Below are 27483 nucleotides of genomic sequence, written 5' to 3'. Positions count from 1 at the left end.
ATTCAGCCTCAAACCACTAGGATACATCAATTAGGGGAGCAGGAGATGGAAGATTCAGCTCCAGCCTTCTGTGCACCTTCTGAGATGCCTTCTGGAACCATGGTGTTTGCATTTTATGGGTCAACTCACCTAATTACCCCCCCCCCCTTTTTAAGATAAGATCTACTTTAGGCCTGGTGGCACAAACCTGTAATCCCAGCATTTGGGAGGCTGAGAAAGGAGGATATCTATTCTAAACCAGCCTAAGCTCCATGGCCAGAAAGAAATCTTTCTCAAAAGAAACTAACAAACCACAGGAAAAAAAAAAATGAGTTGTAAACAATCAGACATAAAAGAAACTTGTAGGTGTATGAGTTAATCACCAGAATTTAAAATAAGTTTTTGCTTTGTGTTGTTTCAGACCCCCTTCTTTTTTCTTCCTTCTGTAGGAACAGCAATGTAGGGAGCCACAAAGGGTTAGTCCTAGGAGAGCGTTCTTCCTGAAGAAGTCCAAGTGGTGGCTGGCAAGGTTGGAAACCGGCTACATATAGCAGAAAGGAGTAAACGATTTGGGGGGATAAAAGAATCAGGGGTCTAACTGCCAGGAAATAGAGTTCCAAATGTTTAGTGAGGGCCCTGGAATGACTCATGATGGTGAACTGAAATCAGGGGTACTAGTATGAACTTACGGTTTTTCTTTAATTGAGACAAGGTCTAAATAGCCTAGACTGGCCTGGAACTCAAAAATACTCCTGCCTTAGTCTCTTGAATGCTGCTATTTCAAGTGTGCACGACAGAACGCATGATTTCGATTAGACAGATAGACACGTCTGCACATGTCTGTTTATGTGGCATACATATGCATGTATTCTCTGTGTCCTAAGGCCTCTGAACAATTATGTCCTGGTGGCAACAATGATACCTGGTGCCTTTACTTAGATTTTACCATCCTTCTCTAACTGAATCAGAGCTGCTTGGAGAAATGGCTGATCCCCTAGGACAAGGAAAGTATGAATCTGGGATATCTTGTAACCAAGAGTTAAAAACAAAACTCCAAACCAGCATAGGGCAAAAGGACATAGCAGGGGCAGGAGAGATGACTGAGCAGTAAGAGTACTTACTGTTCTTCTAAAGGACCCAAGTTTTGTTGCCAGCCTGTAACTCCAGTTCCAGGGGATTCAGTGTTTTTCTCTGGCCTCTGCAGGCACCCACACACATTTGGTGTATATACACACATCCATGTAAAGATATCTTTTTTTTATTTAAGAAACACAGGAACTTATTCTTGCATGGCTCAGAAATTATACATACGTGCACACACGCACACGCAAAGGTTGAGGAGGCATCATTTAGAAAGAGCGGTAAAACAAGTGTGGTTCAGTGTTAAAATGTTAAAAACCGGGAACTGAGATGAATAGCTCTGGGTGTTCTTACAGTTTCTCTGGACTTCAAAAACAATTACAAAAATGTAAAGTCTTTTAAAAGTAAGTAGTCCATTTTTTAAAAAAATATTGAAAGTAAAAAAAAGTGTTTATAATGTGAGTCATGAACTAAAGTCTTAATTTTATACAAGTTTATAAATAGATTTTTTAAAAAAATCAACTGAAAGCAAACAAGAAATCTGTGACTATGGTAAAAGGCATCTAAACAGTTAAACACAACAAAATACCCCTGAAGAGCTGACAGATCATGTGGACAGATTGCTTCTCTGCTGGGCCAGCCAGAGTGAACTTGAACATAGCTATCTGTTAGTTCTCCTCTCTGCAGAACAGCCCTTTCCTCAGAACCTGACCTACTCTTGGAAACAGAAAAAGCTCCTGGGGTATGACGACGGAAAATAATTATCAACAGGAATAAGAGAGGCAGACTTGCAAACTACTGTCTTTTTATACATGTATTATGCTTTATTAAATTCACATTCTTAAGATATACACTGGGTAAACATTTCACAAAACTTTCTATTATTCCAAAAGCAGGTATCATAAAACAGTGATTTATAAGTCAGTCAAGCAAAACCAGTATCTAGAGGATTTTATTATGGTTTCATTTCTTGTACTAGTTTTCAAATAGAAGCTTAAAATATATGATATAATATGAGAATAGGAAGAAAGAATTTTACTTTATAACAATAACTACACTGCAAATATTAGACTTTATATAAAAATAAAGGGGTACTGTCAACAAAGTTTCTCTGCGAATGGCCTATCTAGTATTTCAAAACAATCCCTGCACAAACTTAGCTTTCTGGTTCGTTTAAACATAGAGGACAACAATAACAAAAGATTAGTTTACAAAGGAAAAGACAAAAATGTGGCAAAGGAATTTGTAGAGAGAAGCGGGGATTGACGGGTGGGAGTGAGATGAGAGAGGGTGGGGGAGGGAGAGCAATAAGAATGAAGTACATACATGTATGAAATTGACAGAGAAAATTGAAAACATTGAATTAAATTCATTAATAAAAGAGTTGGCTTAAAACAGGAAAGTGAAGCCCCTGCCTCTTTGATCTCATCAAACCACTGGGACAATTTCAGTTCTCTGCTCCAGCTTTACCTCACCACTGAATTTTTAACATGTTTAAATATTATCCCATTTCAAAGGTTATTTCTTAACAGTCCTAAATTTGTACCCTAAATTTGAACTCAAAAGTTCCCCTTTAAGGAAGTAAAGAAGAAGTATAGAAGAGGGAACATGACAAATGTCCTGAAAGACAAAGCCATCTCTTATCATTATGAAGGCAAAAGCCTTTGAATATGGTTCATTACCAGAGTGGATATACCAAGTGCCATCAAAGAAACGTTTCTTTAAAATGGCACACAAGGGGCGATTCTTAGAACAGCACATTTATGTTAGGTCTGAAGGATTATGAGCTTTTTACGGGCTAAAGCAACATGGGAAGGAAAGCTGTTAACAGCCGTTATGGCAGTGATTAGAATGTAAACTGAAGAACAGACCTGATTCTCTAATGGACCGCTGCAAGCTGAGTGATGTTCTCTAACGATCAGAAGAGAGGTTTTGCATCAAGCACACTAATTTCTGGTCTGGGAATTCCTTCAAACCACCTCTAAGGATTTTAGATTTCAAAAGACTTAAGTGTAATCATTTTCTGTTTGCTTCTTCCATTCACTTAGAAATAGAATACCACAATTCTAGCAGGTAAATGCGGATATCAAACACTGTCACCCACCATGTTGAACATGAAAAGAAATCTAACAGTACGGATACTGTACGTAGTGTAATAAATATTAAATAATGTCACAATAGATCACACTTGGATTTCTTAAATATTTTAGTTGGAGTTTTCTCTTGTAAAAATGACAGAGCATACGTTACGTCACACTGCATATATACTGCTTAGAGCTCAAAAAGCTTGTGGAAGCTGAGGGCACGGGAGCATTGACCCTCTCAGTACCTCAAAGCTTCCTTACAGATATTAAACTGCTCGCTATAGGAAACAAGAACAAGAACTGGGCTCTGACTCAAGCACAACACGATAACCAAAGAACCCACCAGTCACGTGACAAAACAAACTCAGTGACGAAAGGGAAACGGCAAAGACAAACGGAAGATAGCACAGACATAGAGAAAGCTTCCACTTGCCACAAGACCTTATGATACACGTCCCTACAGCATGGCAATGTACTCCAAGGCACCCAAGGCCTCGCCATACTACCCAAGACACTGACAGCTTCCTGGACGCTTACTTTTGTACAGTGGTTTGTGTAAATAACTACTCGTTCATTTGTAGATGCTCCACACATCTGGTCAAGGCAGGAATTTCTTCTCCTTGATAACACCACCTAGAAATATCAACAATATTTTATATATTCCTCAGGGATTCACATAGCAACTGTGGTGGCCACGTCCTAAGAAGCTGAGGTGACTGCTGCAGGCCCCCTTAAGCCCATGTCAGTCTCCACTCTAAGATCAGTCTTCACTGCACACATCCCAACAGCAAAGCAATGAGGGGAGTGATGGAAGCAACTATGGGTTTTCTCCCCTCTGTGAGAAATGGCAAATCAGCAGCTCAGACAGAAAAGGAAAACAAAATAATGTACTTAAAGCTGATGCAGAGAAATGAAAATTTGACATAATCCAAAGCAATTTAAATATTGCTATGAAATAAAGAGATGGGAAAGTATGTAGTCAACAGTAATTTTTATAAATCTCTCAAGCAAGAGAATTTCTGATCACCTCTGTTATGTTACTGCTAGGGAAAGGAACAATCACGGAAGATACACATCAGTGCCCCCTTAAATGCTTGAAAGTAGGTGCTCTTTGAGGCACTGAGAAGAAATTCTCCGAGCAATCAAAACTGTATTGCGATTTAGTCATCAAACGCAAAATGAGATCAGCCAAAACAGATGTTAGTAGGGTGACTATGCTTGCCAAATTGAACTTTTGAAGACAGAGATGCCCAGAAGTGGGCGCATTGGAATGGCTGCAATCTGCCGAACTTTAATCCCCACTGCGGATCAAAGTTCTCTGCATTCCTCACTGAATGTTTTATGTGGGAAATAGTTAAAACACTGAATCAGAAATGGTTAAGTCACTTGGGTGAGAGATCATCCATCAAGATGAACGAAGAGCATGAATTGGAGCATGCTACTGGAGACTCTGCGGGAGCGCTGCCTGTAGCCAGTGAGTCTGAGGACAAGCCACTGCTGATACTACTGCCATCCAAAATATCTGAACTGAGGACAAAGCAAAAAGAATTGTAAGCGAATGCATGTGTCAGGGTCAACATAACATGCAATGATATGACTTCAAGGACACACACATCAGTACAGCATTGGTAAATAATAAGAAGCATAAAGGCCACAGCAATGAAATGCATAATGTACTATGTTGAGGGACCTGTGAAATTTATAAAACGATGGAAAACCGGAGGAATACTCGCAATGTTCTATATAATTTGATCATCCCCCTGGAGGCACCTGACTATGTAGCATATGATAAGTGTTCCTCTTGACATGCCATGGTTATTGTGAAAGGGGGTTCCTGATCTCCTGCCTAAAATATTGCTGTTATATTTATCTTCTTACTTTTCCAGAGCCTTAGAGGAAGGAAAACCGGTTTACTAAGGTACCTATTCGCAAACTAGCTTAAGTGTGTCTACAGACATCCTACTTCTACTCTTGAGGAAAGTCTTCCAACTGTCCTAAAACTGACCGCTTGGTTTGCCCACTCCCAAAGAGGCTTCAATGCAAATATTTTAAAAATGATTTTTTTCTAATTACATGTCTTTCCTATTCTTCTCATTTTATGAATTCTTTATACTGTTTCCTTTCAGACCCAAAGGTCTCCCTGCTATCCGTAAAAGACTCCTTCCACCCTTCAGTGACTCTCCAGTTAAGTTTCTAAAACTCTCTCTCCTCATGGTCCCCGTCACGTCTCTTTAATCCAAACAACTGGCCTGTTTTCATCCTGCCACTAAAACTGATTTGGACACCAAACGTCTCCATAAGCCAGTACAGGAAGATGCTTCCCACCCAGCCCAGATGCTCAGTGTTCCCAGAAATGAATTTGGCCCGCCTGAGCCTGGCTTCTTAGTACTTTTCGTGGAGCCGAGAACATCATGCCACCTTTCTTGCTTCAGTTCCCAGGGGTCATGGATCTACGCTCTCTATTTGCCTTGAACTTACTCATTCACTTATTCTAATATTTACCAAGTGCCTGCCAAGTGTAGAAAGTATGTAGCTACTTGAAGGACAGACAAGGTCCCGAGCCTCACTGAATATACAGGATAGTGGAGGAGACAGGGACTGAAATGATCAGGCTCATAAAAAATAATTACACTCGGCGATGTGAGTAACAAAGGGAAGGAAGGGGGCTGTGAGAGTCTGACACATGGGCAACCTGATCTAACCTGGAGGAAGTGTGAAAGGATTCTCAGAGGTGAGGTTTGGGTTTTGATGGGAAGGATGAATAGACATTAATTTGGGAAGGTGTAGGAAGAAGCAAGGACCCTTCTGGGAATTAAAAGCAGACAAGTGCGGAGACAGTATAGAGTCAACGAACACGGTGAGAGCCAAGCTGGAATAGTCCAGCAGTACAAGTTTACACAGATATTTTTTATTTTGTGAAAGGGAAGAAAAACATAATTAGAGAAGGAATTATGACTCAAGGAAATATGGGTTCTAGTCTGTCACTAGCGTCTTTGGAAAACCCTGTTTTGTTCTAAAATAGGCAATTGAAACACTGTCTTTAATATTATTCCTGTAAGTTTCCAAGATGATATATTTCCATTGTAAAGAAGTGTTTAGTTTATTTGTAAATCTCAGGCCTATACTATTCCCATGAAGGGCAACTTTTTCTCTTCTGCCTTTTTAGGTCTATTGTTTAAAATGTCATTTAGGGATGGGACCCAGGGCCTCACACATTGGCTGGGCAAACACGTTACCACTGGAGCTACACCACAGTCCCCTCTGTCGTCTTTCTATTGCCTGAAGGTTGCTTTTAGGTGGAGACAGATTACAAATAGGCTTTGGAAAGTAAAAATAAAAAATGGAAACAGTATATTCCACATTGCTCCTACACTATGTACACCGCTGTCAAATGCATCATTAATAATACCACTTTTAAGGAAGAAGTCTGGAAAACTTAGTTGGCTCTGATATTTGTTCAACCACATGGCAAAATGGTCCAAAAATATGAATTATTCAACAACTGAAAAAAAGTTACACAGATAATCCAAGACATTGGAAAATCAAAAGGACCTTTCTATTTGCCTTTGGAACATATGTGAATTTTCCTCTGTAGCATTTTGCCTAGACTAATATTAAAATGAATTGACTTTCCTAAAGCACATATTGGCTGGGCAGCACAAGGGCATGCTCTATGCCGTTTGGCATGAAGAAAGAGACTTAGATTAACATTTGGCCACCATGCAGATAATCTGAAGATAAATAAAGAATTCTTTATTGCAAGCACCAGAATGACAGTGAGCTCAGGAGTAGAAGAGTTCATCTGTAACAAGACCTGTTTGCTTAGGTGACACTGGTATTTATTCCAAAATACAAAATAAGACTGTGTAGTACAATGTTTTTCTAATTTGTTGATTACTTAAGAGAAAAAGATGACAGAGACATTACCAATTAGAAAAAATTGAACATTTCAAAATATCTTCTTTACTATTACACATAAAAGTCTCTAATTTTTCTCACTGTTGGAAAAATGGCACAGCTACATTTTGTCTCCACCCCAATTTAGCTTCACAACTTAGTAAAGCTTAACTTAGTTCATTGCCACTGAACTAAGACCTGGTTTCTGTTCTAGTTAATCTGGTCACATGGTCATGGAAGCAGAAGCCACAGGTCATATCGGCCAATCATTAGACCCATGTAGAACAGGACTTGTGTAACTGTGCAAGCCACAGAGATCACTGTGTGAAAGTAACTCTTGTGGGTCACCATCTCATCTTACACCAGCGCTTCTAAAAGCAACAGAGTACAGTCCAATTTGAGTTTCTTATTTTCTCATATAATATCTAATGAGAGTGCCAATGATAACGAGTCTTACTTCTACTAGTGGCCAAAAGCCAGACAATGATAGGAAAGTAAAGAAAATTCAGACTAGACACAGGACCATCTGAATTGAAAGTGAACTGATTCATACTATTATATACATACATATATACATACATATACATACATATATATATATATATATATATATTTAAAAAGCTAGGAGTACTGGCAATATGGCTCAGTGGGTAAGGGCACTTGCTGCCAAGCCTGATGACCTGAGTTCAAAGAACAGACCTAACTCCTGAAAGTTGTCCTCTGATCTCCCCGTGTGTATGGGCTTACACAACAAACAAATAAAAAATTGTAGAAAAATCATCTAGGCATGGTGACACACAGGAGCGTCCAGCATTTCCGAGGCAGAAGTAGGAGCATCAGAAGTTCAAGGTCATCGTTGGCTACATAGTGAGTTTAAGGCTCGCTTTGGATACAGAGTAGAATTTTGTCTCAAAAAGCAAATCAAAAACATTAAAAATAATGATAGCTAAAGTGTAGACCCAGAACTCACGAGACAGGGGGATCTGAAGTTCAAGACTAGGCTGAGATACATACTGAATTTTAGGCCAGTCTAGACCATATAATGAGAAGACTCAAACGATAAATCTAACTCCAAATATTAAAATTAAGCATCATATCAAACAATGATGCACTGGGCAAGAAAACTTGAGAATTTTTCCCTTTTACAGGCAAAGCAGGGTAGCACTTAATCTTCACCACAGGGCTAGGGTCCCTAAAAATACTTTTGTTTGCTTTCAAGTGCTGTAGACACATACACTCTTATTCCCAGCTGGATGAGGAACAGAATGGGAGCTCTTAATATGAAAAACAAAAACAAAAAAACAGCTGAAGTGCCAAATAGGGCTTACTTCTGAATTATGCTCAAACTCTCGATGTTCACAAATACTAGATGTAAAATGATGTAATTCCAGCTTTGTAGTGGCAATGTTCCCCACATTCTGTTGACAGGGATTTCAGGAATTTTTTAGGGAAAAAAGGAAATAAACAGTATGCCCAAATGGATACAAACCCTAAATGGGTTCACATTCAATGTCCTAATTTAATTTATACTTCAAAGATGTCAGATTTTAAAGATTATTAACTAGCACATAAACTTTAAAGACTACGAAATGTATTTTTTCCTTCTCTTTGTGGGATGGGATAGGAAATAAAGTTTAAAAAGATGGGCTCATATCTGCTAGTTATCAGATCTTTGAGCCATTCTCTAACTGACAGCAAAAGAAGTTTCCTTGTTTTTGTTATTAAGTGGTCTGCCATCTTTAGCAACAGAAACCAGGACACAGGTGGTTCCTATCTCTGGCCCCATTTCTAAGAATATGGATATATGATGTTGACCAATGGAACTGCATTAAGAGGCAGAAGTTTCTGTAAAAGCAGAATCCAGATTCATTATTCAGAGTAACTCACAAAATTTCTTCCCTGTAGACCTAAGTGTCAGCATCTTTAGTATATATGGTGTCTTGCAGATCTTAACACAAATTTAAGCTTTAAGATCCTTTGAGATGTCACCAATTCATCTAAAAACATTACTTGAAAGTTAATTAACTATCTTTTGAAAGGCTGTGTGTGTAGTACACACATGTGTGTGCATATGAATATTCATGTCTGTCACTGCTCACATAGAGACCAGAGGAGGCCAGAGGAGGATGCTGGGTCTCTCTAGGCCTGCTCTCTTGAGACAAGAGCTCTCACTGAACCTGGGGCTCCCAGCTCTCTTAGCGAGGCCAGCTAATCAGTAAGCTCCAGTGTTGCATCTATTTCTCTCCTCAGTCCCTAGCACTGAAGTTATAGGTGTGTATGGTCTTGCCTGGCGTTTACATAGGTGCTGCAGATCCAAACTTGGGTCCTCATCTTTGCAGTCAGTGTTCCAACCCACTGAGCCATTGTCCCAGTTGTTGGTTTGTTTTGTTGCGGGGAAGGGGTCTCACTGTGTAGCTCAGGCAGACCCATTCAACTCAGTATTCATTCAGTTTAGGTTTCATTTAGCATTAATGTCCATGTCTCTAGGAGCCTCCCAGCTCCTACAGGTACACCCATGGTTTGTAACAACAGCTCCAGTTCCACTACAGCACTGCCATCGCCAGCTAAGGCTGTGCTGATAAAAGACGAGTGCCCAGGCAAGGAATGGGAACCACAAACAAATACTGTGTCTTTTCCTTTCCTGTTCTGTTTTGTTTCTGTTTGGATTTTGGTCTTGCTATGGATAAAATCCAGGTGGCAAGCATGCTAGAGAAGTGTTTGGACACTGGGCTATACCTCCTTCTGGTTTTCTTTTGCTTGATACAGCCTTACTAAATACTTCAGACTAACCTGTTGCACTACAGCCTAGGCTGGCCTCCAACACTGCAATCTGTCTCAGCCTTCATTGTGCTAGGATTACAGGAATGTGCTACCATGACCTGCTCCCTATCTTTGCTTTCTAATCTGCATGAACTTCTTTTCCTATTTTGTGGTAATGTAAAAAAAGACATAAAATATAAATATATATAAGTCTCACCATGCATTTTTTGCCATGCTGAAGGCAGAACAGAGCCTTGTACAGGCTAAACATGCTCTCTACCACTGAGCTACACACCCAGCTCCTCATTCTCCTTGTGAATGTTTTCCTCATTGGATCACTTGATAAATAACTGGGCAAACAATCTATTTATAGTCATGTGCCTATACTCACACTTTACCATAAAAGCCACGTGCTTTTGTGCACCAGGTATATAGTTTCACCCACTAGTCCCCTTGACAAGCTCCAGGAATTGCTCTTTGCAATCTCTACATATCTGGAAGGACACACTGTACTAAAATTAGCAATTGAACTACCAAGGCCACAGAGAGACAGTGGAAGATACAAATAGGAAAACTCTAAAAGGTATTCCAACAGTACCAGTCAGCAAGCCTCATGAATGACAATAACTTAGGACTTGCTCACCTAGAAGTACAAGTTAGCTTAAACAAAATGATGCACATGCAACTTGGGAAAAAGAAATTGTCACCCTTACAGCACCGAGTGGCTTTTATATTTCTTCCATTTAGAGGGTTCCATTCTATTTTTAAAGTGAATGCCCTTGTGAGGTTTTTAAAAAAGGACTCTCAGCTATAAAACCGAGGAATCAAAAAGTTCTCAAAGGTGTTACACAACTGTATATAAAATATGGGTACTTGGCAAGTTGACTGGAATATCCTGAAAGATTTCAAAATATTACCTAGGAACTGCTACTATGCCTTCCTCCCAGATGTCTGTCGGCATCCAATTGCTCAATTTTAAGAACAGGAAAAGAAGTCAATTCTCTCATCAAACACTGAAAACCCTTATGTTTCAGACCTAAATTAGAATGAGAATCATGTGACCTGGACCATAAGAATTAGTAACTGATGTTTCAGGCCTAAACTAGAATGAGAATCATGTGACCTGGACCATAAGAATTAGTAACTGTTACTATAAAACTGCACATTTAAGCTGGATTTGATGGTACATGTCCATGGTCCCAGTACTCAGGAGGCTAAAGCAGGAGGGGTGTAAGTTCTGGATTACACAGTGAGCTTGAGGTAAGCCTGGACTACACAGTAAGACTATGTTTCAAAATGCAACGAGAAACTGCAATCTTAATTAGCACTGTGATTGACAACTATACATTTTCTAAAAAGATCTTATCATAATAGATCACATTACTTAGCAAATACCACAAGTATAATGTTTTGAATATGAAATGTCCTCTCCCAGCTCATGTGCTGAATGCCTGCTTGCCTGGGTAGTGGCACTATTTTGGGTAGTGGCAGAAACTTTAGGAGCAAGGAAGCTACTGGGAGCATGAACATGAAAGTCATACATTTTCCCTAGTCTCTTCTTTCCTTTCTGCTTCCTGGCTTCCCCGGGGGCAGTAGCCCTACCAGATATTCCTATTGTCACGATGACCGGCATCACCACAGGCCCAGAATCAAGAGAGCCTGAGAACCTCAGACTGGAACTTCTGAAACCATGAGCTGAAATAAATCCTTTCCCCCTTGCTCATGCCAGGGATTTTGTCATAGTGAACAAAAGTTTGACTGACACACATGGTTACGACAACGCAGCCATCTCTGAGAAGTCAAAAGCATGGAACATGAAATGCAAGCAGAGCAGGAGTAATCAATATGCATTTTCTCCACGGCAACCCAGAGGCTTTCTCACACCAGTCAGTTGATGGCACGACACCACACTGTCCTTGAGAAAGTCTGACCTAGCAAGCTAAGAACAAAATAAAGGTGCAAAAAGGATACACATACTTCCAAAGAAGTACTTGGACTTTCAGAGGACCTGGTCATTCAAAACCATCTACACCTCTGTGGAGACTTGCCTGTGTGAGTGTGAATTACATTTTATATTATCTCAATATTCTTTCAATGTGCTTCTTTTGTAACGTGAATTATACCCTAATAGTTTTTTCATTTCATTTTTACCATGAACTGAGATCAGACAATTGCGAAGCATCTGTAGGCAGCATGCTGGTAGAGCCTTGGAAGAGTCTCTTAGGCTGGCTTTCTGTCTCCATCTCTCCTACAACACAAGAAACATAGCTACCATAAAACAATTCTACAAACACAGGACCACTGCTAAAATGAGGGGGATATTTGCATAGCCAAAGCTCAGAATACTTCAAGCTATTACATAAAAGTTCCCGCATGTGCCAGGAGTTTAGAGTTCCAGAGACAAAGGCAGGAAGAACAAGAGTTTAAACCTGGGCTACATAGCTACTTCCAGGTTAGCTTACACTACATAAGACCTTCTCTCCAAACACCTCCCCCTTAAAACAATGACTTTCTCATATACTTTAACATAAAACAAATATGTTTTTTATAACTGACCAAAAAAAGCTTTCATTTTTCATGCATTATGTATAGCATGTTATCTCTCTCTCTCTCTCTCTCTCTCTCTCTCTCTCTCTCTCTCTCTCTCTCTCTCTCTCTCTCTCTCTCTCTCTCCAATAAAAAGAAACATTGATTTTATCAGACAAAGTAGGTATTCCCAAACAGTTAAAGCTCACGGTGACTATTCTTTGGCTTGCAAAAAGTACTTATTTTATATCTTTCAATAACTTAACACATCCTTGAGACAGCAACAAGATGTATTTTCTGATAGTGTAGAAATAGAAGGTGGAATTAGATGCTATACTAAATATAAAAATATAGTTGAAAGTACACCTGAAAGCAGTAACAGTAACCCAGTTCACAAACTTGGAACTGTACTGGTTTGCTCAACTCTATAGATTTTCACTGAACTTGTAATCATAAACATGGCACCAATGGGAATCCCGCTTCACATTTTACCACTAACTAGTAAGGGTTGTTTGCTTCTTCTCCTGACCCAAACTCTGTTTTTATTTCAATTGTGCATATTACTTGGATTTGATGGTCTTTATCTGAGCTTGAAAACAGAATGGAAAAGACAATTTAAGATAAATGTGGTGAGCATGTAATCCCAGCCTTTGTGAGGTAGAGAGCAACTGGGCTGCCCAGAATGCCACACCGGCCTGTACTACAGAGTGAAACCCTGTCTCAAACACGCAAGGAAACTAGCACAAAGAAACCTACTGAATTCAGGAGTTTAGCTATACCTCAGTAGGACCATGGAACTGAACTGAAAACTGTATGAACTACTTATGACAGAAAAAGAGAAAATGAGAATACATGCAAACTTCATTTTCCCCTGTTATGAACTAAATAATATGACTTTTTCTTCTAGAGCTTCTGTGTAAGTTACTGACACTTACAAAAGTTATAGTATTTGCTTTGTTCAGTGAAGCTTCAAAACTGGGTTTTAAACTCTAGCAAAGAATCCCTCCACCTACTGGTTGATTTTGGAATAGCTACTAAACACAAAAACCATTAACTTACTGGACAGATTTTACTTTAATAACAATAACAATAATAACCTTAGTTTAAAGTGTACTTTTATCTAATACTCCTAAGAGCATTCTTAAGGTTATAAATGATTCCTTCCAAGATTAAATAAAGGGACTTGATTTACTAAATATAAATAGTATCACTATATCAGGACCTACTTTCCAAAGCACATCATCTTTAATATTTTCATAATTTCATATATGTAAACAATTAAATATCATATTCATCACCAATTCACCTCTCCTACTCCCCCTGGGTCCTCTATCCTCCCATGATCCCATTCCAATTTCATATCCTTATGACTTGTTTTATAACCTACTAAGTCCATTAGTGTTGTTCATATGTGCATGGGTTTGGGGCCATCCACTGGAGTATGGGCAAACTACCAATGGCTACAACTCTCTGTAGGCCTGGGTAGTCTAGAAGTCACTGTGCAACTAGTCTGTCTTCAAACTTATAGTGATCCACCTGCCTCTGACTTCCAGTTTTGAACTCCCCAAGTAGCAGAGAATGCCCCTGATGCCCCTACCTCTCCCTGCCCAGTGCTATGATTACAGGCATGCATCGCCAAACTGTTAGGCTAGAGCAGAGAGCAAACCCAGGGCTTCGTACACGTCACGTTACACAAGTACTCTATCAATAGTGCTACATCTTCAGCTCTCTTTGATATTTTTGAGACTGAGCCTCATGAAGTTGAGTTGACTATGTCTCCTGTCTCCACTACACAAGTGTGATTTCCAGTTGTGTGCCACCATACCTAGCTATCCTTAATTCTAAGTTGGATCAAATTTAATACTTCTGAATTTGTATGTGAGTGTAAGGCTAGAAAGATTCACCAAAGCCATTTTCCTAGTGTAGTTTAGTGGTCCTGAAGGTGATCTGAATTGCTTTATTTTTGAGGGTTATAAAAAAGACTTGCATATTTTTATGTGTATGAATGTTTTGCCTACATTTATACATGTGTACCACATGTGTGCCTGGTACCTGCAGAGGCCAAAAGAAGAAAAGTATCAGATCCCTTGGAAATAGGATTGGCAGTCACCATGTAGGTGCTTGGAACTGAACCCAGGTCCTCTGCAAGAGCAGTATGTAGTCCCAACCATTTAGCCATCTTTTCAGCCATATATATAATGTTTTTTGAGACAGTTCAGTCTATACTCTAGGCTGGCTTCAAACTCACTATGCTATTATATGCAGTATAGCCTCAAGCCCTGGTAATTCTACTGTCTTAGTCTTCCAAATACTAGGATTACAGTCATGAACCATCACACTCAGCTGAACTGCTCTTTTTTAAGTCTTAAAGATTTATTTTATCATTTTAATTATGTGTGTGTTTGCATTTGTGTTGGTATATCCATATGAATGGAGGAGCCTTTGGAAGCCAGAGGTGTCAGATCCCTCGGGACAGGAGTTACAGGTGGCTAAAAGCCACCTAATGTGTGTGCTGGGAACAGAACTCAGGTCCTTTACAATATAGCAGCATTCTCCCTTAACCACTGAAACATCTGCCCAGGCTTTTTTCTTAAGGCAATTGGAAAAACTCTTCTTTAAAATGACATCTGCTTATACCCGCAGCTTAAGGTGTTTTCCTTTAGGAATTCTAGCATTTTAGGTTTTATATTAAGGCCTTTGATCAATTTTGAATTGCTTTTTTTGTGTAGGATGAAAGAGAGGGATCTAGTTTCATCCTTCTGCATGTGGACATCCAGTTTTCCCTGTACCACTTGCTAAAGAGGCTGTTATTTTTTCCCTCAATGTATGTTTTTGATAGATGTGGGCTGGAGAGATGCACTGTGGTTAAGAGCATTTGTTGTATTAGCAAAGGAGCTGGGTTCAGGTCTCAGAATCCCAGGGTGGCTTACAACCATCTGTTCAAACTCCAGTTCTAGAGGATCCAGTGCCCTCTCCTGCCCTCCACAGTCACTGTATGCATGTGATGCACACCAATCAGGCAAAACCCTTGTACACATAAAATTTAAAAAATCTCTTAAAAATTATAAATAACTATGTGGGTCGATAAAACATGAAGATTTCAGATTGAATTTTTATATATGTGCTTTTATGTGGGCTTATAAGAAGAGAAAAAGAGGTCTTGAGAGGAAAAAGGTTAAAAATACAGGGAACACAAAAGCATTGAGGGAGGGCAATAGGAGGAGAAAGGGATGAGGCAGTGTAAACTATACAAGAAAATGCCATAAAAAACCGTATTTTCTATGCTGATAAAAAATGAAAGAAAAAAACCTAGATGGATGTGGCAGCGCCTCTGTATAATCATACCACTTGGGAGACAGAAGCAAAAGGACCAAAAGTTATGGCCAGTCTTGGCTATATATATAGTGACTTCATTGCCAGCCTGGTGACATAAGACTGTATCAAAACAAAACAAAAAAGGAATAATAAAAAATAAAGTAAAATGGCACCTGGCACTTTTAATTATACAGTCAAATTGCCAGGAATAATGACTAAACCAATTATCAAATATCTTGGCCATGTTTAAAGAAACAGATGCTATCAAGGGTTTACATAAACATCTAAGTCTACTGCAGACTGAGAAAACTTTAGTGCTTTGTAGTTCAAAATAAGCAACTGAGAGAGCACCCACGTACACTGAAAACTTTCCAGACCTGACTACTGGACAACTTGTACTCTGCTGAGGTATAATTTGTTGATGGGAACTTGAGTCCCACTTCTAGGCAAACTTCGTGTTTATAGATGTATTTGCTATGCATCTCTGAGATCACTGAAAGGCAATTGTTTTGGAATATACATCAATAATATGAATATAAGAACATAATTCAGATATGAATTATAAAAATATATATCATAAAATAATTTATGTAACATAGAACCTGTACAGAACATGTTGAAAATATTTAACATTTCTTTAGAAAAAAAAAGAAAATTAATTCTGTGAATTCATTTCAGATGAGAATTCTAGTTTCTAATTCAAGCTTGGCTAAATTCAATGTCAGAAGTATGATGAATCTTTTCTCCCAATATTATTAAAATGAATATATGTACTTAGCAAGGTGTACAACGGTACATATACAAATACATGAATTACCATACCTATTTAGCTTTTCTTCTGGGGTGGTATAAGCACATTTCAGGTCTGCTCTCTTAGATTTGAAGTATGCAGCACAGTCCTGTCAACTATATTTGCCACATACCTTTTCTCTTAAGAGGACCAAGAACACTGGGTCTGATGCACTTGACTGGACTCTGATTCCTCCTGCTTTGACAAATAAACAAATAGGATGAAAGACCCACAGCATTACAACCTAGCAAATAAGCAACATCGACAGTCATATAGTCAGAAATACACAGTGTTTATATATAGGGCGATTAGACTCAAACATACGAAGATAGGAAAAAACAGGGCATTTTAAGCCATTTAAAAAGTATTCTCTACTGCAAAATACCCACAATTGCTTGAAGAAATGTGTCTTACTAAAAAATGTATTTGGATTTTGATCTATAACGTCTTTTATCTTTAAAAAGGGTGTTAGCATGGTAGTGTGTGTGTATGTGTGTGTGTGTATTTTCTCTGAATATAAATCAACACTAAGCACTGGGGATGTAGCTTCGTGATAGAGTTTGCCCAGTACTCACAAGGTTCTTGGTTCAAGACTTGGTATCACAATCAATCCATCAATCAGCATTAAATCTCAAACACAGAATCTTGTAAAATGTTAATGCCTCAATGTAAGTGGTGAGCATATGGTTGTTCATTATAAAGTTCTAACTATTTTGATGTATGTCTAAAAAATTCCATAGTAAAATTAACTCAAGGAAAAAATAATGAGTGATACTCCAGACACCCCTCTCTCTCTGTCTCTCTCTCGTGTGTGAGATGCATGCATGTGCACACACATGTCCAAGTTCATGTGCCTGTGTGCTGATGCTCTTGGAGTCCAGAGCAAGATGGTCTATCACACTTCACCTTATTCCTGTCAGACATGGTCTCTCACTAAATCTAGAGCTCGACTAAGTGGCCAGCAAGCCTGAGCAATCCTCCTGTCTCAGTCTCCCAGTGAGGTTATAGGTGTTCATGGCCATGATGAGCTTTACACATGTGTTCTGGGGTCTCACTTCAGATCCTCATGCTAACAAGTGCTTTTACCCACTGAGTCATCTTTCCAGTCCCCAAATCTAACACTCAAATTCTCTTACCTTGAAAAATGTCTTGCATTCAGAACAGGACTCGGTGGCATACCGCTGCTACTCACGAACATTTGCAAGGATGGTGACAAACTCTGCTAGAGAAAGTACATGCACTATCGAAACTGCTACAGCACTTCAGTTTTCCAAAGATGCTTTTCTTTTGTTGTTTTTAAAAGGTTCTTTTGAAACATGACAGAAACAGTATAGCTTTGCAAGTGCCTCATACATATGACATTTTCCCAATTCACTACCATAGATTTTCATTGCTTCTTCAAATCTATGGAGACTTTGAAGGTGAGTTGAGTTGAATTGTGTATATATATTTTAGAATAAACAGCTTGCTGTGCAAGAGACAGTTAATATCTGGTCGACAATATCCTACCTTTCCAAATTCCCTGGTTGGGGAAGGTGCTGGAGAAACTGGAGTAAAGTCAATTCTCTTTGGAGAATATAACTTCTCTTGCTTGTCAAAGTCACTATCACTCTGTAAACATAAAATATTACCTTCATTCAGCATATTCAGCATGTCACGAATCCTATGTACTACTACAACAACATGCCTATATTGTGAAGAACAGAAATGGACACATTCAAACATTTTGCTGGTAAAGCAGAGATCAAAACTAAGAATCACTCTGGAAGCAGGAAGGCCATCCATTAGTCTATGAAAGAATCTACCAAGACAGTTGAATAATACAAAAATTTCTGGGAAGTTACAAAACAAGCACACATGGGAACACTTTACCAGGCTCAAGCTTTCATCCCACGACTGGCTTATCTGCATTCCTGCTTGAGCATCCCTAAAAAAGAAAAAAAAAAGCCATTAGAGTTTACAAACAAGACACAGTAGGTTAGGCCCTGCCCTTCCTAACCACTGACCTTTCATGTGAAGTGTGTCTGTTCATCATATCCAGGCCTTCTTCCTATAAGGAGAAGCACATGTGCTAAATCATAGTTTTACGCCATGTGTCTATTTCAAATAACACTGAAATAATCCCAGGTGATCAGAACTACCATTCTGAGATTGGCAACCATGCTTTACCTGTATTTTAGAGCAGACTCAGAAGTATGATGCTTCTAGCCAGGAGTGGCACCCTTGCTAATTTTGAAGATTTCAGTCTTAAATTTCTAACCCGAGCTAGTAAGCTAAATGTAAACATTTCCTACTGTGTGAGTCACCAAGCTTCCGTCGTTGTCAGTATTAGTGTTCCACCTCTTCCTCCATAGTTCTTCATATTCTTAGACACTTTGCTCTTCAACCCCTAAACATTAATACACTAGAGGCAATGCATGCAGTCTTTAGAAAGTACACCAGGTGTCCAACCTCAAAGCACCATCTGTTGCCAGACAGGCCCTGACTTTAGCACTTTTCCCAAATGAATGGAAAGCTGTATAAATTTAAGGGAAAAAAGACTGGGCCTTGGAAGTATTCATTATTCCACTAATCTAAAATAAGAAGCTATGTGAAATGGGAAAGAAAAAATGCCAATGATATCAACTTTTATTACTGATGCACTAATGAGTAAAGATAGGCTAACAAACCTGACATAACACTTTATATATGATTAATGTTCTCAAAAAAATTTTAAAATGGCAAGAAGAACATTTTGCTTCCATACTATAAATCATCTCTAAGGTCTGATTTCTAATGTTATCACCACAAACCATAACAGCTAAAGCAAGACCAGTTTAAGGGAAAGAGCGTTTGCCTTGCATGCACACTGCCCTAGCTAGGATCAAAGAAAGACGGCATGGTTAACCTTCAAAAGAATTGCTGTTTCCTTTACATCATCTTTTCTTCTCCTTCCGACAGGATTTCACACAGCCCAGGCTGGCTTTGAACTCGCTGTTTAGGTAGCTGACGATGACCTTGTATTTCTGATCGTCCTGTCTCTACCTCTGGACTATCTGGTATATGGAGTTCTGGGACTGAACCCAGGGCTTCATGCACGCTAGACAAGGACTCTTATCAGTAGTCTCAAGCCCTCATTTTTTAATATGGAGGCGAAATTATTTTCCTTCAAAAATAACCACAATCTTGTCACAGAAGGCAAGATATAGTCAAACCAGTGGATCTTACAAAATTGTTAACAGTTGTAATGTAAATAACTATTATTTTCTCATAAGAAATACAAATGAGCTTGTAAGAGTTTCAAATCAAACAAGACAATTATTCTGCTTAAGAAGCCTTATGCTATTACAACTAAAAAATAAAAATTTCTAATGTGAGAAGTACAAAAATGGGCTTTTTAGGCAAAAGCTAATTCAAGTAAAAGTATCCACGGAGACATGATTTTACCTTAAAAGATATGCCTCCATTACCCACCCTTTTTGTATTTTTCTCTTCTAAGTTTTGAAACAAGAAAAATTTTACAAGTAAAATCCTTTGTAATGTCATTTTTTTTTTTTTTTTTGGTTTTTCAAGACAGGGTTTCTCTGTGGCTTTGGAGCCTGTCCTGGAACTAGCTCTTGTAGACTAGGCTGGTCTCGAACTCACAAAGATCCTCCTGCCTCTGCCTCCCAAGTGATGGGATTAAAGGCGTGCGCCACCATCACCCGGCTTGTAATGTCATTTTTTTTTTTTTTTGCATTAAGAAAGCAACACAAGTTTACCACTGAACTTTTAATGAGTTCACTGAAAATTCTAAACTACCAGGTAAGGAAATAAGACAGGGTTACTCTAATAGGCTGGTGTGAGAAAGCATACGTGTGCGTCATCCAGAGAACTCAAGAATGCCAAAAGGTAGTGACCTTCATCCACAGAGCCAAAATGAGGATAGTCCCAAAAATGTGGAGGAAGTCAGAAATTGAAATGCAACATTGATTAAACATACAACTTCTCAATCTAGTCAAAACTATAGAGTGGCTCTGAAACAGAGAGAGAGAAAAACAGAACGATGTCTAGAACCAGAAACAAGAATAATGTATGAGCTGGAAAAAAGATGTTCTAAGAGCTTTAGGAAGATGCTGGCTAAATGGTGTTAAGGAAAGCAAAGAGCTCAAGTGGGATAAGAAATGAGCCCCCTGACACAGACAATTAAGTGGGCATTAGTGACATTTTCAAGGACGGCCTTTAATGGAGTTGTGGTAGAAGCAGCAAGATTACCAACTAGCAGGAAATTAGGAGACAAGGAGCTAGATAAGGTGAAGGCTAGATTTTTCTTTGAAAAAGGCCAGGGAAGGGAACAGAAAAGAAGGACAGACCTACATGAAAGAAGACTATTGTCCCTTACAATACGTGTGGGGGAAAGGTGGGAGCCAAAGGTTTAGAGAGGAAAAGACTGAGAGGCTAAGACAGGAGACAATAGCGACCCCAAGTGACAGGGGCACCAGAAAACGTATTAACCACCAGGGAGTAGCACCATATGTGAAGACAAAGGCATTTGAAGGTGAAGAAAACTGGTATTATAAAAGACAGGTGTCAGGACTGGAGATGGCTCAGTGGTTAAGAACTACTGTTCTTGCAGAGGACCTGGGTTTAATTGCCAGGAGTCACATGGCAGCCCACACTTGTCTGTGTCTCCAATTCCAAGGGTTCCAGCACCCTCTTCTGGCCCCCCACAGGCTCCTGAATGCACATGTGCATGTATATTCATGCAGACTCAAGACATACTAAAATAAATAAATCATTTAAGAAATTAAAAGATAAGGGTCTGTTTTATCTGTGAAATGAGAAGTGTCTTTGGCTGGAAGTAAATAGTGCTAAATCAGGAGGCTAGTAGACTAAACAACAAAAAAGATTTAGAATATGGTTCTGGAGAACAGCATGGCATCAGTGGTACCTCAGTCCCCTAAGAGAACTAATCTTTCCTTTCAAACTACCCACCTTTTCAACTTCTCTCCTTGTAATCAAGACAACACCACTCCCCTGGTCACAATGAAACACAATTTCAGTCAGTTGGAATCCTCCTTCTCCCAAAATTGTTATTTGAAAAAGTTGTAATAGCATAAGGCTGCTTAAGCAGAATAATTGTCATGTTTGATGTTGTACTATTACACACTCATTTGTATTTCTTATGGAAAATAGCAATTATTTACATTATGACTGTTACAATCTTGTAAAATCCATTGGTTTGAATTATATCTTACATTTTTGTGACAGGACTATGATTATTTTGAAGGAATGTAATTTGGCCTCCAAATCAACTGCTAGCAACTATTAGCAGACCTTTAACCCAAATGCACCCCTTTTGATTTGCTGCCTCTACCACATCACTGAGTTGGAAGCTTATTATAATTGTGTATAAATTTTAGACGATTCACATATAGCTAATCAGTTGGCAAATTATGGAGGTCCTACCCCTCTGCTTGTCTTTTTACCATCTCTTCCTTTCCATTTCATTTGCCAACGTCTCACTCTTTCCTTGTTACTATGGGACACGGATGAGCACATTAAGATTTATACAGTGTGCTGTAATATTAGTATAGAGTGTCATTAATATCATGATGGTGTGGGAATGTGTACAAAGGAGATAGAAGGATTAAAGTAGGTTCTGGAGGAGCAAAAACGCAAGAAAGGAGGAGGATGGGGTTGATGGAGAGCACAAGGCTCGGTGAATTACCATGGCCCTTTAGAAAATGAGGCAGCCAGAGCAAAGGATGTGGAGTAATGACAGATGAGCCTAGACTAGAGTGGATAAGAATCTTCACCTCTTAGAAAAGAGCTAAGTGAAGTGCAGAGAGGCAAATTCGTTTTCCCCGTCTTTGCTATGCTTCTCTTATCAGGAGCATAGCTGTATAACACGGAAGAACATTTTTCATACACCCAACAAAAATAAGTAGTTATATTTTCAAGTACTGTCAGGGAAGTAGGTGAAGCGAATCAAACCTCTAGATAGCTAACGTCCCCTCTTTAAGTATTTTTACCCAGTTCAGTGGAAATCTTTCTAAAATGTGTTCTAGTGTCCCCTTTCTCAAACAGGTTAAACCAAACAGAATGGCCTGGAAGCTCTCTAGTCCAGTATCAGCTCTGCCATCTACTGTGTGATCCTAAGCAAGTCACAAGTGTCATGAGTCAGTTGCTGCTGCCTGTAACTGGGAAAAATCCCACCTCCTGTCGTCTTGTCTCTTTTCTACTTTGTGGAGACTGTTACATGAACTAAAGTGAAAGGACTTTGTACCATGTAAATACAATCAAAGGGTAGATGTTGCTGGAAATTAAGAAAAGGTTAATGACCAGGGATCCTTAAGAACGTTACCATAAGCTTCTATACTAGCGACACCCTCGGGACTATCAACAGGCTCTTAGCTCTTGTGCCAAACCACAAACTATTGGGAGGGGAAAATCCTGTCTGCTTTTCTGCCTTTCTCTCTCCTCCCCTGCTAGCAACTATTAGCAGACCTTTAACCCAAATGCACCCCTTCTGATTTGCTGCCTCTACCACACCACTGAGTTGGAAGCTTATTATAATTGTGTATAAATTTTAGATGATTCAGGGGTCAGAGAGGCTGTCCTATAAATAAATGGATGAACCTTTGTGCACAGACTATGGAAATGTAGTTCAGCCATTTAGAGGCCCGTGTGCTCACATCTCCGATGGCTAAAGCTGCCGAGAGAGTGAGCTCTGCATGTGAAGTGCTACTATATAAAAACCTCTTCATCATTTCCCCAGTGCAGCCATTGAATACAGTGATTCCCAACAGCTCTGCCACAGAGAAAAATCCACACTTGTCCGCTCTTCTGGGAATATAGACACAGATTTTCCAGGGGTCTTTATGTTAGACAACTAGTGTTATCTGACAGATGAGTGTCAGAAACATTCTGCCACTATTTAGGTGATTTTTTTTTTTACATCCTAGGACAAATAAAGACCACGATTCTCAGCTATATTTGGAATTTACTCCTGATTTACCTCACAACTGTGACGCAAGTAGAAATAAATAACAAAGAATGATTTTTACAAATACAAAGTCCTACAGCAAGGAAGGCAATTTTTTAAGCCCCACCCCAACCCTTGTGTGTATGTACCCAAAGCTGAATGGCCATTATTGCAAAATTAGTAAACAAGATGGGTGAAATAAATCTTTTGTTTTTTGAAAAAAAAATGTGCACAGCACATAATTTCCCAGAAAGAGCTATATTTGAAAGTATTCCCGCCCATCTAAATCACTGCCCATACTTACTTTGATACTTACCAAGCTATGATGGCTCATAATTGTCGCACTGTTCCTCCGAGGTCTAAGTGGATATGGCTCAAAAACCTGTGAAAGGTCACTGAAAAGTAAAAAATAAAAGGATTAGCGTCTTCTAAAGGAAGCTATCCATCAGCTGAGCTCAACACCCTCCAATCCGCAATTAACAATGAAATCTTCAATGGCTCATCATTTCCTAGAGACGAGGACCTCCTTACCAGCCTCTTGGCAGGCCAGGCTCGAGTGCTGCTGCGGCCTCCGCTTCTGCTAGATACTGATCTCCTCAGTGGTTGGGGGACAGCTCTGAGAGGTGGAGGGCGGAGCTCCAGACTGGCTCATTCCAGCTGCTTCAGGTCAGAACTACACCCCCAAACCAGTTCCTGTCAGATTTGAGCAGCTCCTCTCTCTACCCCAGAGAACCATGAGGATTACTTACTGCTTTGCCCGTGTTACCACCTAAGAAGCAGGGAGTCCTGTTTTTAAGAGCGCAGTCCTAACATTTCTGCCCCATGCACCAGTTCTACTGCTCTGTCTCTGGATCCTGAGGTCCAAGTGAATAGAGAGAACTGAAGAGTTTGCTTTTTTCTTCCCTTTTTTGCTCATGTTTCCCCTTTGACCTCCCACGCCCTGCCATCATCTGTCAAACATTCATCCTCTCCTTCCACACCTATCTCAAGAGCCTTGCTTCCCTGAAGGCACAGCACAACCTTCTCCTCATTCCACGAACATAAGGCAACCATTCCCGACTCCAAACTTAAAGGAGCTGGGAGATGACAGCTTCTTGAGACAACGCCTTGCTTTTTAAAGACATGGTTTTGCTGTTGTTCATGCTGGTCTTGAACTCCTGGGCTCAAGCATATACCACCACAGTTGGAAAAACTTCCTTTTTATTTATTTTTTAATGAAGGGCTGGAGACAGAAGGAAGAACCTTGTATACCCCCATCAAAAGGTCTACCCTGAGCTACACTACCATTCCAGTACATTTGTATGTCTGTATATCTATGTGGATTAAATCATGGCCCCCCCACACGTTAACAGACTGACACTGTTAAACAGCTACATACAGAGCTCACATTTTACCTTCTATTAAGGAAAAAAAGGTTCTCCAGCATCACAACAAAAGGAGAAAAGGGAAAAATGGAAATAAATAGAAAATAAGTGTAAATGGTTATTAAGTCTCTCAGGCGAGGTGCTTTATTCGCCTTTGTACGATATCCCTGAAGTGCCTAGCAGTCTGTTCTGCCATGATAGGAACACAAGGATTTTCAAAACTGAACTGTACTGGGCTCTAAGAGACCACCGACAATATCTATTTCAGTTATCCTCGTTTTTAAATGAGAAAACAGATGCGAAAAGAAATAACTCACTCAGTATAGCTAGCTAGTGACAATTGAGACCAGGCCTGGTCTCTTTTCCCCTTGGCTGTCACATCATGCTATCAAGTAATTACTTAAATTGTGGTTCTCGAAACAGTGGGATTTTCTCCCTTAATTGTCTAAATGCAGGTCAGTGGGACAGCCCAGGGCCCTAGCAATTGCTTGCTTACCAGACTTTCACAAGATAAGGAGAGAGAAGGTGGGGTGGAGGATGAGACGAAACAGTTTCCTCTTAAACATCCAAACATTACTTGCTGATGCCAAGGACAACATCACAAATGCAACAGTCACTTCGTCATTCCCTCCGTTTCAAAACCATATTTAAATCTAGGGAAAAAATACTCGCCCCTCTGCAAAATCCAGATGTTATAAGCAATTCAATAGGTAGCAAAGCATTATCAAGCCTTCAGCTGTGCTCGAAAAACTGTGGTGGGCAAATATTGCTCCCTGTGTGCTGTATTCATGCCCTCTAGGAGGGGGTCGCCTACTCACGAAAGTCAAGTGTGATAGCTTCATTAGGTGAGCCAACCAGCCCTCATTATCACACAGTTTCGCTTTAAATTCCCTGTTTGCAAGAGACAACATCCTGCCACTAAAATTAAAGGAGTGATGTTTTCCCCCATTATTTTCTCAAACCAGTGTTTACAGACCTAAGCCACAAACCATCTCTTTTTTCTCTTCTTAAGCATTGAAACGCATTTCAGGCAGCTTTAAAAACTGAAAACACTGTAACAAATCCAAATCACTTAATAAGATAGAAGCGCACCATGTAATCCCAAGTTATTAGATAAACTGTGATTTCTTAACGCAAACCTCTGTTAATGCCAGGGTTCCTAAACTCGGCATAGAAACAGCAGCTCTTAGACACAGGTGTCAAGTTACAAGCCTAATTCAGGGGGTTCAGCTTCACTTGCCCTGATGGAAATTAGCCAGGGGGAAGCAACCTGTCAGCAGAGGCAGGTTCTACATTCTCTTTCAGAACTGGACAACATGGCCCCCAGGTAGAAAGGGCCCCTTTTACAGACGTGGCCAAAGTGTGAGGTCAAACTTTCCCTCCATCTAGGGAGCCAAGCCACAGTGAAGAAAAGAAGACCTCAACCCCCTCAGTTTGGAGTCCAGATGAACTCGAACTGCCACTTTCGGGAAGGAAGACTTCTTGCCCAGGGACAAATCTCTGAACCCCACACTCCGTCCTCCCCAGTTCAGCTCACCTGAGCACATGGATCAGGGGAGCACTGTTGGCCCGTCTCAGGGTGCCCCCATCAGATGTGTCAGCCTCCAAATCCAGCTCCATTTTCTCCTGAGCCATTCGGAGACTTGCTAGCCCGCACAGCCAGCAGTGCTCAGCTCCTGGTGCTTTGCTGTGGACTCACTGCAGGACTGAGCTGCTGGGGACTGGCAGCTGGGGGCGGGGGCTAATGGGCGGAGGCTTGGGCGCGAGGGCGGAGAAAAGTGGGAGAGGAGGATGCAGATGAGGCAGGATGTGGGGGTGGGTGGGGGGGGGGGGCGGAGGAGGATGGAGAGCTTGTGTTGGGAGGGGGAATAGGATGAAAAAAAAGGATGGAGGAAAGACAAAGACGGGAGAAGGAAAGAGGCGCAGAGGTTGATAAAGGAAAGATGGAAACGGAGTGCATAGGATATATGGAAGAGGACCGAAGTGCGAAAAGAGCACAAAGGTCAGGGGGAAGAAGAGTACAGGGATGGGAAAGGAGGAGGAGGGAATGTGTGGAAGAGGAAAACACAAAAGAAGAAAAGGGAGGAAACTAGGCAGTGGCAGAACTTATGCTGTCATTTTTCCCGCCTAAGACCGCAAGCGCGGCTCGGCTACAGTTGCTGTGGCCGCCTTTGCAGCGCTAGCAATGAGGACTTGACAGCTGGCCAGACGGCCTTGGCAGCTCCACCTCCTCATGCTCAGGGTCTCTGTCCAGTCCGCCATGCTCCGGGACCCGGCCCCCAGGGCCCCTCAGCGCAGGGATGGCGCCTTTTGCTCCCTGGCCCCCGCCCGCCTGGAGGACTCGGAAAAGGGGTCGGCTCTCTGCGCCACCACGGCGCTGCTTCTTTCTCTTATTGGTTCTAATGACCTGCGAGACCCGCTGGAGTGCAAACTGAATTCTACGATCTGCTGCCTCTTTTGCCTCCCACGCTTCAGAAATGGGAGCCTCCACAGGGCCAGCTCTTCCGCATCTTGCCGCCCATTGGGTGTTGCGCATGTGCCTGGCAGCCGCTCCAATGGACCAGCGGGTAAAGTGCATGCGTAAGAGCTTCTCCCAGCGATCCGCCTTCAAAGGGGAGGGGCGTTTCCAGGGGGGCCCGAAATCTTCCTGCGTGGCATTGGTCCGGGAACGCTGGCGCCGCATTTCGAAAAGAGCCAATCGTTTGGAGACTGAAGTATCAGTTTTTAGACTAATAGTCAAGA

At 40.5% G+C, this 27483-nt stretch overlaps 1 protein-coding gene across 8 annotated transcripts; it reads right to left on the bottom strand.

Moving 5' to 3' along the window:
- Positions 1 to 1872: 1872 nt before the first annotated feature.
- On the bottom strand, positions 1873 to 26473 carry LOC121437400 (PABIR family member 2). Of its 8 annotated transcripts, none has more exons than XM_041637281.1 (9): positions 26279 to 26473; positions 23694 to 23772; positions 18438 to 18481; positions 18304 to 18358; positions 17941 to 18042; positions 17568 to 17653; positions 16565 to 16629; positions 11952 to 12048; positions 1873 to 4670 (listed from the first exon to the last, which is right to left on the bottom strand). In XM_041637281.1, exons 1-9 carry the CDS (start codon positions 26374 to 26376, stop codon positions 4526 to 4528), a joined length of 771 nt encoding a protein of 256 aa, XP_041493215.1. In that variant the 5' UTR covers positions 26377 to 26473; the 3' UTR covers positions 1873 to 4525. The 8 variants fall into 8 exon arrangements, with proteins under 8 accessions (XP_041493215.1, XP_041493219.1, XP_041493216.1 ...); XM_041637285.1 differs by having other exon boundaries at positions 1873 to 3776; XM_041637282.1 differs by having other exon boundaries at positions 16565 to 16626.
- Positions 26474 to 27483: the final 1010 nt, after the last annotated feature.

Source organism: Microtus oregoni, unplaced genomic scaffold, assembly GCF_018167655.1.
Source record: "Microtus oregoni isolate MIOR12 unplaced genomic scaffold, Mior012 000052F_004, whole genome shotgun sequence".
In the NCBI taxonomy this organism is placed as follows: domain Eukaryota; kingdom Metazoa; phylum Chordata; class Mammalia; order Rodentia; family Cricetidae; genus Microtus; species Microtus oregoni.
The sequence above is the reverse complement of the archived record's forward strand: the minus strand, read 5'-3'. Positions and strand labels throughout refer to the sequence as shown.